Genomic DNA, 14,994 nt, shown 5'->3' on the forward strand with positions numbered 1-14,994 from the left:
CTCGATTCGAACCCATAATCTTGTTCACTTCGTTTTGTAACGTCGTCGCGTCAAGTTCGTTCTTCCGCACAACTCAACCGCGTGCTATAAAAGGACGCTATTCATGTGGTTGAGAATAAATTGGCGGATAGTGCAGGAATCGAAATGACAAAAAATTAAATTACGCATAAAGTATTCAAAACCATGAAAGCAACATTTGAAAAACTGAAAAATGTATCGTACTTGGAGTAAACCATTAAATCGGAATGCATCTAAATATATAGTAGCCTCAATTACGCAGAAACCTACGCACATGGTTCTGGCCTTAGTGTATTACCTGTGTGTTGGTGGAGCAACTGTATATAAATCTAAAGACATCAAACTTCTGAAAGATTTCACAAAATAAGAATTAGTTATGGCGTTATAGCTTCTAAGTAAGCCGGGCCTAGGTAGTCTTTCATTCAAATAAATGAATGGAAGCAACTTAAAACTACAAACAAACAAACAAACAAATATAATCTTGTTGTAAAAAAGTGTGTAAGAGCTACGAATTTGGGGTCCTAGAAAAGATTGCTCTCTGTACAAAGCTGAACATTTTATACTCACACTTTATTTCTTCACTATTAGTCCCTCTATAGTTATTATACTGTGACGAATATTAGCAACACTAAGGGATACTATCATCTCTAAGCCGATACTAAGCAGTCACTTATATCTACATAAACAGGGATACTATCGTCTCTAAGCCGATACTAAGCATATCTACATAAACAAATCAATCATTATGTCTACTCATATGTACATACAGCAGCGGAGAGATTAAAAAGTATGCAATCATCAGCAAAGTAGTTTTCACACATACACATGCATATATCTGAAATACTCACAAAAGTATGCAATCTTCAGCGAACTAGTAAATTCTAGAAGAAGAAACGCCTAGAAGTATGCGAACGACACAGCCGAGAGTATAAAAGGAGCAAAAGCTGAATAAGCAGAATCAGTTGGATTTAGCACGCCATCAGTTGCGAAGTATAAGTGTTATTGTGGAGTATTTTCAGTCTTATAAAGACCATTTTGCACTATTGAATATTTGAGTTATTTATTCAACAATTTAGCGATACGAACGTCAGTAGAAGATGTAAAATAAGCGGAGTCTCCATAAATTCGTTACAATACAAACGTGGCTTTGTTCGCGTATGTTTTTCAACAGATTGATCATCGCAGGGGTGCGGGTTTGAACGCCACTTCGGGGAGAAAAGACTTTGAAGAGATTTACAAGGCATAATCGAAACGTCTGCAACCTTGTTCATTCTTATAATGCGTTATTCAAAATATTTAATGAAGGGGCTAAATTTTTATATAGCAAGAAATCTCAGGAGTCTGACTTATCCACAATCAATATAAAAAAATTCAAGGAATTTGTTTCACTTTAAAGTCATTCCTTCGCTTTTTGCTTCAATGACTCGTCACTTTATTGTTTTTTTTTTTTTTTTTTGTTTTTTTGTACAATAATTAAATGAATTTGGCAACTCTTTTGACTTAAGAAATATATGGAACAAAATTAAACATATAATTTAATAAATTTACATTTCTTATTTTTTTTGTGTTTATATATAATAATAATTGCAATAATAATAAAAATAATATTAATTAGAATAATATTTATAATACAAACAGTGCGTTCCAATAAACTATCACTTATGGCTATAATGCACTAAACCCGCGCTTGAAAAAAAAACAATTTATTAAAAACCATAGATAACTCTGAATATATTAATTTAGACTCGTAAGCTGATGCGGCAAAACTAGTACTGTGGTACATTTTTGGTTTTCTTGCTCGAAGCGTCATTCCCTCTTGAAATTCCCTTTCTCTGTCACCCCCTCTCCAATTTAATTTCTGGCTCGATTTCTTCTTATCGCGTCCCAATTCAATTTATTTATTTATAAACGTCTCCTTAGTCAATCAATTTGTAACCACTCAACCCTACGCCCTCTTGCGCCATTTATCAACAAAAAACACCTCTACTTGTTTACCTCGCCTCGCATTTCCCTAATCTGTTCTCAATGTTGACGTTACTTGAACATCGTTATCATCAGCTTTAATATCGAATTTCAATTTAGCCATCTCTTTCAGTTCCTCATTTGCTGCACTCGATGCTTCTGCCTCTACGCCGCCTTCTTTCGTTTTCACCACCTTCACAGTATCGGGATAATTGTTTGGTGCACCCAAATCTTTTGAGAATGAAACCACTGTCTTTGGTTCATAGTTTACACCCAATGCACCGCTGGGATCGGGTATGGGCAAACTGGGTGTAAGTAGTTCGATGGATACACACTTAGCTAAACCATTTGTATGTGAAATAGTTACTTCCTCGCTGACATGCGCATCTGTTGTAGCAGATACTTCCTCTGTCACAGCAGCATGCCCATTTTCTTTGGGTTGCTCAACTATAGCTGGTTCATGAGACTGAGGTACTTCGACAGCTTCCTCATTGTGTACTACAACTACATCGGCTGCAGTTTCTTTATGAGCCGACTCAACTGTTGTTTCGGCTGTAACAATTTTTGTTGGTTCGTCTGCAACAGAAGGGCTAACTTGTGGCGCGACAACCTCTTCTACGGATGCCCTTGTGACCACCACTAAAACACTTGATGTTTCTGGTTGTACTACATGTAGTTCCTCAACTTTGGTTGCTTCAATTAAGTGCTGTTTTTCGTCCTCTTTATGCACTTGCTCTTTTTGCTCTTCGACTTTATGCTCTTCAACTTTATGCTCTTCCTCTTTCTGCTCTTCAACTTTGTGCTCAACAACCGTGTTCTTTTCTTCTTCCAATTCTGCTTTAGCTCCGACCGCTTCCTTCTCACGTTCAACTTGTCCCTCTACCTCTACGACATCGGCTTTCTCATCAATCTTTTCATCTGCCACAGCTTTGTTAACCTCTTCTATCGCTTTTGCTACTTCTTCTTCTTCAATGTGTCCGCACATTTCTTTCTCCGCTGCAACATTTTTCTCCTCATTCACATGTTGCCCTACACCATTAGCATGCGCTGCACTCACCTCGATACTACTCTCCTCAACAATGGACTCTTCCTTAGCTGGTGGTGGCATTTCTAATGATGGCACAATAGGTGGACTTGACATTGTTTCTACCATCGAAAAGCGATTCGGTGATGTAGGCGATATGACAACCTGCGTGAAATAGCCGCTGCGTCGGTTTTCAAAATCCAAATTCTCATTGGCCAAACGTTCTTGTATGCGACGCTGTCTCAATATGAATTCGGGTACATTTTCATCATTACCATTTTGTGGTGTGGTATGTTCTGTTGGCCTTTGTACACGTCTCAGCGTAACTTTGGTATCTAACTCGTCTCTGCTCTCGACTTTTGGTACATTGACCGCCTTGAAAACGCCATTAAATTTGGTGCTCTGTACAATCAGATCGTCACCGTTTTGACTGCTATTGCTACTACCACCACCGTTGTTGTTGTTTGTTGTGATCTTTGTTTTGCTGCTGTAGCCATTTGTTACAATACCAGAGGTGCCCACAACACCGGCACTTTTGTATGGATAATAATTGTTGCGATTGTTATTTTGTAGATCGTTGTTCAAAGGATTTGTGGCGCCATTGTGTTGCGCCTTAGGTGAACGCTGGATTGTGTAATTAGGTTTGCCATGATTGATTAGAAGTTTTGTGGCTGGTGAAGTGGGTGTCTTGTCGTCACCATTAGCGGTGCCATTGCCATTGAGAACACTGCCGTTGACTGGACGTAGCTGCAACTTGACTCGGGTTAGTGTGTCAGACATTTTGTGCTCGTTTTGATCTGGAAATATGGAAAAGAAAAAAACTCATGGTATTAGTTTGTTTACTGTTATTCACAATAAAAAAATCAATACTATCAGCTTAAAATATTAGACTAAAGATAAGACACAGTTCAGCCTTTTGAACGAATCAAGTAGGTATAACTGAATCTTTTTATCAAGACTTGGTCGTTGTTGACCATTCGAAATAAGCAAAGGTCTAATTTGCAGCAAAACCAAATTGTGAAAATAACACCGAGAAGCACCAAATCCCAGCATTATAGCGAGCAGAACTTCGAAAACACCAACAAAGTTTATATCGAATTTGACCCTCGACTATATACAGATTAAGTTAGGTTGGGGTGGGCGTAGACTGAATTTATCCATAGTGTTAAGAAAAGTTTGAAGGTCAGGATTACACAACGGGCTAACTACGCTTCGACCCAATCAAACAAAAAAATAATTGAAAAGTAATGTTTGGTTTTGTAATTACCTCGGCCGAGCTCTCCCCATCAGTCTGTTGTTCTCTTTGTGGTTTTACTCTTGCTCTCGTTCTTACTGTTTACACTCTCTCTCCCCCTCATCCTGTCATCCACCTGGTTCTCTACCCTATCGCTTTCGGTTATCCTTTACCTTTTCTTCTATTTCTTCTGTTACACTCCCTCTCTTCCCCGCTGCTCTATCAATTTACCTCATTCCTTTAATTTGCGCCTTCTCACCAGCTCCATCCATTTTCTCCTCCTCCACTATTTCAATCCATGTTTTTGCTTCGCCGGATTCCGTTCGTTTCTTCTTCCCATCGCTTTGCCTTTGTCTACCTTTTTTATTTCTTCTATTGCAACTCTTCTTTTCTCGATTTTTCAATCTATTTACCATATTTTTGCTATTGCTCTCCTCTTAGCTCCTACTCTCTGTTTTCCTCTATATTGTTGTTGTTGTTGTTGTAGCTATAAGCACACTCCCGGAAGGTCTTGGGAGTGTTATCGATGTTGATGGTTCTTTGCAGATCCGGTACGTTCCAGTAACAAGCACCATGAAGGTACTGGCCCGACCATCTCGGGAACAATTTGGTATGAACACACGAAACCTTCTAGGCCATACCGCCCTCCCACCCCCTATATCCATTAGGAGTTCGGGGTTGCCAGAGCCTCGAATCAAACCAATTTGGTATTTTAGTCGCCTCTTATGACAGGCATTCCTACCGCGGGTATATTCTAAACCCCCGCTAGAGGGTGTTTTCTCTATCTTTTCTCTATGTGCTTCTATTCAATCTTTTCTCTTTTCCATTTCTCATTCCATTTATCTTACTTCTTTAATTTTCTCTCCTCTGACGCTTATATTTTCTACCGTATTCTACCCCCCCTCTCCACCTCTTTTTCCTTCTGCTCCTCTGCACTTTTCATTTCAGTTATTCTTCTTCTTACTCATGCAACGTGGAATCACTCTTGCCAACACGTACTACTTTGGATTTCGCAGGCAATTGTAAGGTAAAGTTCTATTACGATGAATAAAAATTACTTTCTCTCTCACACCCTCAAGATGGAATTTCCCTTGACGTATTTGAGAGAATATTTCTCCAGGAGATTTATGATTCCAAAGTCAAATTTTGATGGAAGTCTAATGGTGCAAAGCTCGAGCTCTGAAAGTATTCCTAATAACACACGTAGGTACTGGATGGGGGAAGGCCTCCACTGAAGTAAGGTCGCAGGTGAAAAAGTACCTTAATATCCCTAGTTTCTTCCGATCGGAGTCAGTTATGCCGAAACAGTGATGATAGGTATAAATTTCCAAGCAAATGCTAAAATTGCCTAAGCGGTTAAGCGGCAATAACGATGGTTTTTACTGAAATAACAGATCTGAGTCTATTAAAGTCCGGTTTACATTAACGAATTCGCCTAGATTGGATCAATGTCTCCCTGGGTATATCACGCTACTTAATTTACGCCGCGGGAAAATGTATTCCATTGTTAGAGAAAGGCCATAAGATAGTCTCCTTGTGTCCTTATTATATTCGCTTAAGGTCATTAAGAGATCTTCAAAATCAGATATGCCAATTCCAATTGGATAGGAGCAATTGAAGAAAACTGCCGTACCTTCAAAACCCAGAGTATCAATGTTGTATCCACCATTGTGCATTAGGATCCTTGTGAAAATTAGTTGTCGAGACTGACCCGGCACTGTAGCATAGTCACTATAGGTTACGCTCCACACAATTCTCTATGTGACTAGATTGTCATGCCTCTTAATAAACCCAACAGATTAATAATAAACGCAACGGATTAATACGCTCCAAAACCCGCCCAACCGACACGAGAGGCGCATTCGCATGACGCTCTGATTTTCTTTTTGCCGAGTTGTTGATAGGCGGAGGTTTGTTAAGCGTCGAGATCTAAAACTTCTCAGCTACAGAATAAAAATCATCAGCTGAGTATTATACATAACAGTTGGAAATATTATGTCAAAGTCAGATGGCAAGCCTGGAGAATAAAGAGATGAGAGAGAGCGAAGTCACGACGACAGCGAAGATGTGAGACGAAGAGCAGCTAGGCAGTTGGTAGATGAACGGCCATCACGACAAACGTACTTAATTTTGTTATAATAAATAATTAAACTTTGTGCTGTACTTTTTCAAAATTCTTGCATTAAATCAAATTCCATATTACATATTAAACAATTGTCGGTCTTTAAACATTTCTTAACAACTCAGACAGCGGGATTGTATATCCAAACGCCTACAACAAAACGAAACGTTGTACAAATATACATACGTACAAAAAAAAAAATTCTTCGAGAACTTTCAACGTGAAAAGCAGCGCAAATTGCAAGTGGTTGCTAAACGGCAGCAGCTTTTGGACAGAGAAGTCTCAACGACGCAGTCAGGTATTAGTACTGCAATAAAACGCAACAACGTATCGTCAACGTTGTATAACGAAAATTATTTAATACACGAATTTTGCAACGAATTGCAAATACGAAAAACGTTAAATTTTGTAGAACTTTTACGCTTAAGTTCACAAACAACGATCAGCAGATAAACGACAGAGCAGTTGACGTCGCAAACCAACAGAGGCGCTAACTTCACTGCGCATACATTTTCGACTGCGCAGCTACGAAGCGAATCGAGTTCAACTCATCGTCACTGCTGAAAAGAACCAACGTACCCATTTGAAGAGCGAAACACACACAGCCATAGGTATTAGTGTGTATACAGCATTGAAAATCGGTAACATAATTTGTAGCAAAGCAAATTAATACGAATAGGAATATACAACGACGAAAAATCAAAGTAAAATACAGCGGAAGGGAAAGAAATAAGAACGGGTAGTGTAATTTTAGCGAACGGCAAATGCTAAAATTTACAAGGAGGGTGAAATAAAATATAAACGAATTGTATTTTATAGTAATAAAATATTTTATTTTACATGCACAATGATTAAACTGAATACGCTAAGGGTAATTCAGTTGAATACACTGCTGCGGGCCAATGGTTTGCCAACGACTGGTATTAAGGCAGCCAAAGTATCGAAGCTTCAAGAAATTTTAGGCGTGGATGAAATAGATCCGGCAGAACTTGAAGACGAGAGTGTCGAGTCAACAAATGATTTAAGAACACAACTCAACAGCTTGAGGGAAGCAATGGCGGGGTTAACGTCAGCACTTGGGACATTCAATTTAAATCCATCACAGGTACCAAACAACAGCGCACCTGAACCAGTATTTAACGATAACGACGATGCTGAGTCAGTTGTAAATGAACCAGTTTGGGCGTCGGCTGATGATTTACGTAGAGTATCGTATCCAAGAGTAACTATTCAAGATATGATCGGGGTGATGCCCGAATTCGACCCACTCAAAACGTCAGCATCACCAACGCAGTTTTTAATTCGAATTGAGCAGTTGCAAAAATGCCACGGTTGGAAAGAAGAAATGGTGTTGATTGCAGTTCAGCACAAAATGAAGGGTGTGGCCAAACGTTGGCTGGATGCACAACCTGTTTTTCAGTCATGGTCGCAATTCGTTAACGCATTTAAAATCGATTTTCCTTCAACACACAATGCAGCTGAGGCACATAAAATGCTTATGAGACGCAAGCGGAAAAATGGTGAAGACTATGTAGAATATTATTATTCTATGCTAACTATAGGTAGACAGGGTTTGGTGGATGATGTTTCCATCAATACACATATAATTAGTGGTCTCAACGACGGTGCATTAACAAAAGCACTAGCAGCAATGAGCTTTGGTACATGTAGTCAATTATTACTTGCACTCAAGAACTTAACGATGACAAGTAGTATTTCAACAACATCCACAGTTCCAACGCAGCAAGCATTGAAGTCCGAAACGAAATCTAATTCGAAGCCAACGCAAATAAAGTGCTTCAATTGTAATGAGAACGGTCATATCGCAATCAAGTGTCCACAACCTCAACGAAAGATACGTTGTACTGTATGTACGAAAATAGGGCACGAAGCTAAGAACTGCAACAAGAAACCAACAGTCACAAAGATTGGTAACCACAATGAAAGCAACGAAGCTCCTCCGGTCATGAAATCGGTTGAGTTAAATGGAAAACAGTTCGAAGCATTTATTGACACCGGAAGCGTTTGTTCCTTGATACGCGAATCAGCTACAGATGGTATGGAAATACTGGAGGCTAACAGATGCTTTACGGGATTTGGCGGGTCCAAGGTCCAAGTGACAAAGCAAGTCAACGTCGTCGCAAATATTAATGACGTTAAACAAGAAATAACTCTTTATGTTGTCGCGGATAGACTGCTGCCCTACGAAATTTTATTGGGTCGGGATGTCTTACAAAATAATGGGTATAACATGGTTATAGACAGAGATGTATTACATCTAGACGAAGCTAAGTCAAATAGTTTTAATATATTCAGCGACTTATCTGAAGAAGAGAAAAACAAGGTACGTAATCTTTTAATTGCTAAGCAAAATTGTTTTGCGGAAGATATAAGCCGCATTGGTAGATGCAAAAACGCACAAATGACGATAGAGGTAACTAAATCAGGTCCTATACTTGGTAAACGATATCAAGTTCCCTTTTTACAACGCCCAGAGCTATCGAGAATTTTGTCAGAGCTGTCGGACAACGATATTATACGTCCAAGTAGTTCACCACATGCAGCTTCAGTACTTCTAGTAAAAAAATCCAATGGCGAAAATCGAATGTGCATCGACTATCGTGCACTTAATGAAGTTACGGTAAGGAAAAACTACGTAATGCCAATAGTGGAGGAACAACTCTCACGTCTTTCGGGTAATAAATATTATACGACATTAGACATGACGTCCGGTTATTACCAGGTACCGATGAACGAAGAATCAAAAAAGTATACAGCATTTTTAACTCACGAGGGTTTGTTTGAGCATAACGTTATGCCTTTTGGTTTAGTCAACGCGCCGATGGTTTTTCAGGAAATAGTTGTAAACTTAATCAAGTCACTTAAGCATCGTGAACAGGTGGTAAGCTATGTTGATGAGGTCATTATAGCCACGAAGACAGTCGACGAAGGTGTCACGGTACTTAAAGAGTTTTTGGAAGCTATCGAAGTAGCAGGTCTAACGCTTAGGCCATCTAAGTGTAGGTTTATGGCCAAACAGGTTCAGTTTCTTGGTCACGATATCAACAGTGAGGGAATACGCCCCGGCGAAAATAAGACAAAGGTCATCGAAGAATATTCAAAACCATCTTCAACCAAAGAGGTGCGACAGTTTTTAGGAGTGACAGGTTATTTCAGAAAATTTGTTAAAAATTATTGTATATTGGCTCGTCCATTAACGATGTTGCTTAAAAAGAATGCAGAGTTTGTTTGGAATCAGGAACAAAACGACGCTTTTGAAAAACTAAAAACGATGATAATCACGAAGCCTGTACTAACAATATACGATGCAACTAAGCCACATGAGGTGCATACGGATGCGAGTTCCATAGGACTATCCGGAGTATTACTACAAAACGACAACAGCACTGAATGGAAACCTGTATTTTATTTTAGTAGACAATGTAACGAAGCTGAACGAAACTATGCCAGCCATGAGCTAGAGGTTCTGGCAATAGTTGAAACTTTGCAACGATACAGAATGTATTTAATTGGACAGAAATTTAACGTAATCACGGACTGTAATGCTATAGCCGTGACAAAAGCAACTACCCCATTGTTACCCAGAGTGGCTAGATGGTGGCTCAAACTACAGGAGTTTGATTTTCAATGTATCCATCGGGCAGGTGCAAAGAATACACTGGCTGACGGCTTAAGCCGAAGTCCAACTCTTCCACCAACGGAACCAATAACGATAGCGAAATCAGTATACCAATTGGTCAATATCGACAACGATTGGGTGTCGGCAATGCAGAGACAGGATGAAACCCTAAAAGAGATCGTCGATGTTCTTAACGGTAAGGAAACATTTAACGCACGTCAATTGAAGGATGACTACGTACTACAAGGTCAACGTCTATATCGTAAAGTCAATGGAAATAAACTACTGGTAGTTCCGAAGGGCGTGAAATGGCGATTAACAAGAGCGTGCCATGACGAAGCAGGTCACTTCGGGTTGGAAAAGACTTGTGAACGGTTATCCAAAGACTTTTGGTTTGCTCGTATGCGTCAATATGTGAAATCTTACATAGCATCATGTCCAGAATGTTGTATCAATAAAGTCACAGGGGGTAAAAAAGAAGCCCAGCTACATATTAGCGATGTTGTCCCAATACCATTCCGTTGCGTACATATAGATCATTTAGGACCATTCGTACGCAGTAAACACGGTAATTTGTACATTCTTGTAATTGTTTGTTCTTTCACGAAATATGTAGTTATACGACCATTACGGAATACGAAAACAACTCCAGTTTTAAAGGCATTACGTGATTTTATGACGGTTTACGGATGTCCCAGGCAAATTGTTTCGGACAGAGGAACGGCATTTACTTCCAAAGAGTTTCAAAACTTTATCGAACGATACGACATCCGTCATACAAAAGTAGCAGTACGCACACCTCGTGCCAACGGTCAGGCAGAACGTGTTAATAAAACTATTTTGGCATCGCTTAAATGCAGCACTAAATCCGACAAGGATTGGGACGAAGCACTGCCACAACTTCAGTGGTGCATCAACTCTCAAAGTAATGCAACGACCAAGCAGAGTCCAAATAGCCTCATTTTTACATATAAACTTCGTGACGTCACCACAAATCGATTGATTCAGGCCGTGCAAGATGAACGTGATGATACTAGTCGCCACGACGACTTCCGAATGGAATCAGTGGCTGAACGAATTAATTCTGAAAGGGCCAAATGGAAGCGACGGTTTGATGCGAACCATAAAACGCCTAAAATATACAACGAAGGAGATTTGATCATGGTTAACTATGTACCTCAACCCACTGGTACCTCGCACAAGCTTGATCCGTCGTACAAAGGACCGTATTTGGTAACCAAAGTTTTACCTAACAACCGCTACGTAGTAGAAGATCTTCCAGATGATTTAACTCGACGAAAGCCCTACGTAGGCGTATTCACAAATGAAAACATGAAACCATGGTGTACTCAAAGTTTAGTAGACGACGACTTGGAGATTGAAAAATCCGATCACCACAACAATTGCAATAATATCGATGGGTACGACAGCGAAGAATCGTCCGGAGATACGATCGATCAGGAAAGGCCGAGCTGTCAAAGTCAGATGGCAAGCCTGGAGAATAAAGAGATGAGAGAGAGCGAAGTCACGACGACAGCGAAGATGTGAGACGAAGAGCAGCTAGGCAGTTGGTAGATGAACGGCCATCACGACAAACGTACTTAATTTTGTTATAATAAATAATTAAACTTTGTACTGTACTTTTTCTAAATTCTTGCATTAAATCAAATTCCATATTACATATTAAACAATTGTCGGTCTTTAAACATTTCTTAACAAATACATATACTACATTTTTAAATAAGGGAACATTTTATATAGATATTTTTTTTATTTTGTTTCGAGTTAAGATAGGATAGGACAGTTTTATTTATACTAAAAAGTGAATCTGCTATATATCAAATGAATTCGAATGAGAGTTCATAACACAAACACCGAAAAGTTTCATTTAATTCGAAATTAGTTCTGCACTGCCTCAAAAGAAGAGGTTTGTAATGTCTTGACGCTCGTGATGGAACATTGAAGTTTACTTCGTTCAAAATAATGGGGCTAGAAATTAGTCCGTACAGTAGTTTAGCCATAAATAATACGCCTAGCATTTCTCTACGACTTGCGAGAGTTGGAAGATTGATAAGCTTTAACCGACTAGTATAAGGTGGAAGATTATACGCATTCCTTAACGAGAAAAGTAAAAATTGCTACTGTATTGACTCAAGCCTATCTGCATGAACTTGATATCGCGGATTTTGATTCGCGTTGCACCAAGCAACTAAGCAGTTTAAATCCGCTTGAAGCAGGAGACGTTCTTCAATAGACGCATAGGACCTAAAAAGTTTAACATCATCAGCATGCATTAAAGTTTTGGAATATTTTATTGTGGTACAGATATCATTAATAAATAGCAAGAACAGAATTGGACCGAGATGACTGCGCTGTGTGACGCCAGAGGGAACATTAATGACATTTGAAAGAGTATTTTTAAAAATTACTTGTGTTCTACCGCAGAGATTCGAAGATATCCACAGGTTGATAGCCAAGTCGATCCAGCTTGTGGATATCAACATGATCAACATGAGATGATAACGGTAGATTTGCCTTTATAGAATCCATGTTGGTAGTCTGCAATCAATGTAGAAATGGAAAATGTTAGCTGATTGGTAAAAATGGCTTCAAATACCTTTGGGATGGCAGACAATTTGGCAATTCCTCGATAATTTTCTACATATGACCTACTTCCGTTTTTGTGGAGAGGTATTAGAAAAGATTCCTTCTAAGCAGCAGGAAAAACACTATGTTTTAGGGACATGTTGAATAAATCAGTTAGGGGCTGATAAATGTGTTCAGCGCATTTTTAAACGGTTTTATTTAGCTTGACTTGACAGGCTGGCTGGCACGAATTTTGTAATTGAAATTTAAGTAACTTCCCGATAAGCTACAAGATTGAAACTCGGAATATAGTTGAGAATCCGATGACAATGCAATAATAAGAAAAAATCGCCGCTAGGTGGCGCAAGGATCGAGATATTCAAAAAAATCGTATTTGTGGTCCGATTTTGCTCATATTTGGAACACATAATACATACAAGAATAGAAAGCGAACTATGAAAAAATCGCCGCTAGGTGGCGCAAGGATCGAGATATTCACAAAAATCGTATTTGTGGTCCGATTTGGCTCATATTTGAAACACATAATACATACATGAATAGAAAGCGACCTATGACGTCCGATTTGGCTCATATTTGGAACAAATATTACATACAGTCCGGTAGAAGTGACAACAAAATATTTTGGAGTTGGAGGAGGGACAAGCATACGTGGCGCAGAGTCGAGTAAAGTCTTTGGATTATGTATTGAGGACTTAGATTGTAACAAATTGTCAGGAGAAAGTCCTTGTAATAATGAGTCACTAAATAAATGAACTAAATAGAATAAGAAATAATAGGCAATTAAATAAAGGCTAAAAACTTGAAGTTAAACGGTTTTATTGAAAACAATATTTACATGAAGTAATAATAACACTAAAAGCTAGAAAATATTTAGGTAGGTCCTAGGTACTAGTCATCACACTCCTCATCAATCTAGGGCGTTGATCAGACAATTAAATAAAAGCGTTGGACGTGTCAAATTTCTATTGATAAGTAAGACCAACTGAACCTTAATCAGGTTATGCTACACCTAACATTTTTAGAAATTTCACGCACCCAACGCGTTTATTTAATTACCTGATCAACGCCCTAGATTGAGTATAATTACTAGTACTTAGGACCTACCTAATTATTTTCTAGCTTTAAGTATTATTATTACTTCATGTAAATATTGTTTTCAATAAAACTGTTTAACTAAAAAAATTTTTTTATATATTGGTTTCCGATCGGTTTGATTGATTTTCATATATTTTTGTTAAGCTTTTCCGATCTATTCTGAACTAGTGCAAATAAAACAATTTATTTCACCTTACAGCTCGACGTTTCGCCAAATTTCCTTGGCTTCTTCTGGAGCAATTCTGTAAAAAAAAAAATTTTTTTTATTATTTTATTTAAGAAAACATGAGGGAATTTGGTCAGAACCGTATTTATAAGATTCCTTCAAAGACGTTGAATATATAAAAACCTCTTCTGGAGATATTGCTGGAATATTAATTGCGTTAAGTGAGTTAAGTTGATATGGGTATTCATTAGAAAAAGAAATTAATTCCGCGGAATAGTTAGATTTGAAAAATTGTGCAAAAAAGTTAACAATATCTTGATCGTTGCTAGAGAAATCATCACGATATTTCATATTTCATACCTACGTTTAGAGTTCACGAAATCATAGAAAGCTTTCGGATTGCAAGTTTTTTTCTTTTTCATCGTACAGAAATAGGTATTTTAACACTTTTTATTTAATTCAAAATATTTATGACGCAATATAGAGTACTTCAAGTAGTCGGACTGTGAACCTGTCTTCTTGTACAGTTTGAAGGAACGCGATTTTTTGTTTTTTAAAGATTTCAGTTCTTTGGTGTACCATATTTGGACTAGTTCAGTTAGTGCATTTAAGCAAGCGTAAAGTTTAACATGCTGCCCTATTAGAAAAAGATTAGATGATATATTTTGAAACTTTGGTGAGCTTCTAGTGGATTACCGCAAATCAATAAGCGCGGCCGCAAATGTGCTTAATAATAGAACTATTTTGTCACCAAAAATTCCAAAAACAAAAACTTATAACTCTCAAAGCTCGCAATTATCGCTTACATAATCCTTAAACCATAACCCACAAAACACTACAAAATGTGGCTTAAAAAATCGCTACTGTTTAATATCATAAATATCAAATCTTACTTCATCCAAGTAAATGCTCGTCTGTATGCACAAACGGCCAGATCACCTTGCGATCACTCAACGCTTGATATTAATTTGAACTTTTTAACAACTTTTGAGTAGGCATAAATATGTAATGAATACTCGCACAATAGCTGATATGCATATAAATTACAACAATGTAAAAACAAAATTATTACCACAGAAATGTCTGCAATTAAGACGCTTGAAAAAGTGAAAACAGTACAATTCAT

The 14,994-nt window shown here is 38.2% G+C and overlaps 1 protein-coding gene across 7 annotated transcripts in view; it reads right to left on the bottom strand.

Moving 5' to 3' along the window:
- Positions 1–1,397: 1,397 nt before the first annotated feature.
- hebe overlaps positions 1,398–14,994 on the bottom strand; it is a 104,147-nt gene continuing 90,550 nt past the window's right edge. For all 7 annotated transcript variants that reach the window (XM_067771785.1, XM_067771784.1, XM_067771788.1 and 4 more), the window contains one exon: positions 1,398–3,801. In XM_067771785.1, the coding sequence (XP_067627886.1) occupies positions 2,030–3,784 (1,755 nt within the window). In that variant the 5' untranslated portion in view covers positions 3,785–3,801 and the 3' untranslated portion in view covers positions 1,398–2,029. The remainder of the gene's footprint in view (positions 3,802–14,994) is intronic.

The sequence above is a fragment of the Eurosta solidaginis genome, chromosome 3 (genome assembly GCF_040869045.1).
Source record: "Eurosta solidaginis isolate ZX-2024a chromosome 3, ASM4086904v1, whole genome shotgun sequence".
Taxonomy (NCBI): domain Eukaryota; kingdom Metazoa; phylum Arthropoda; class Insecta; order Diptera; family Tephritidae; genus Eurosta; species Eurosta solidaginis.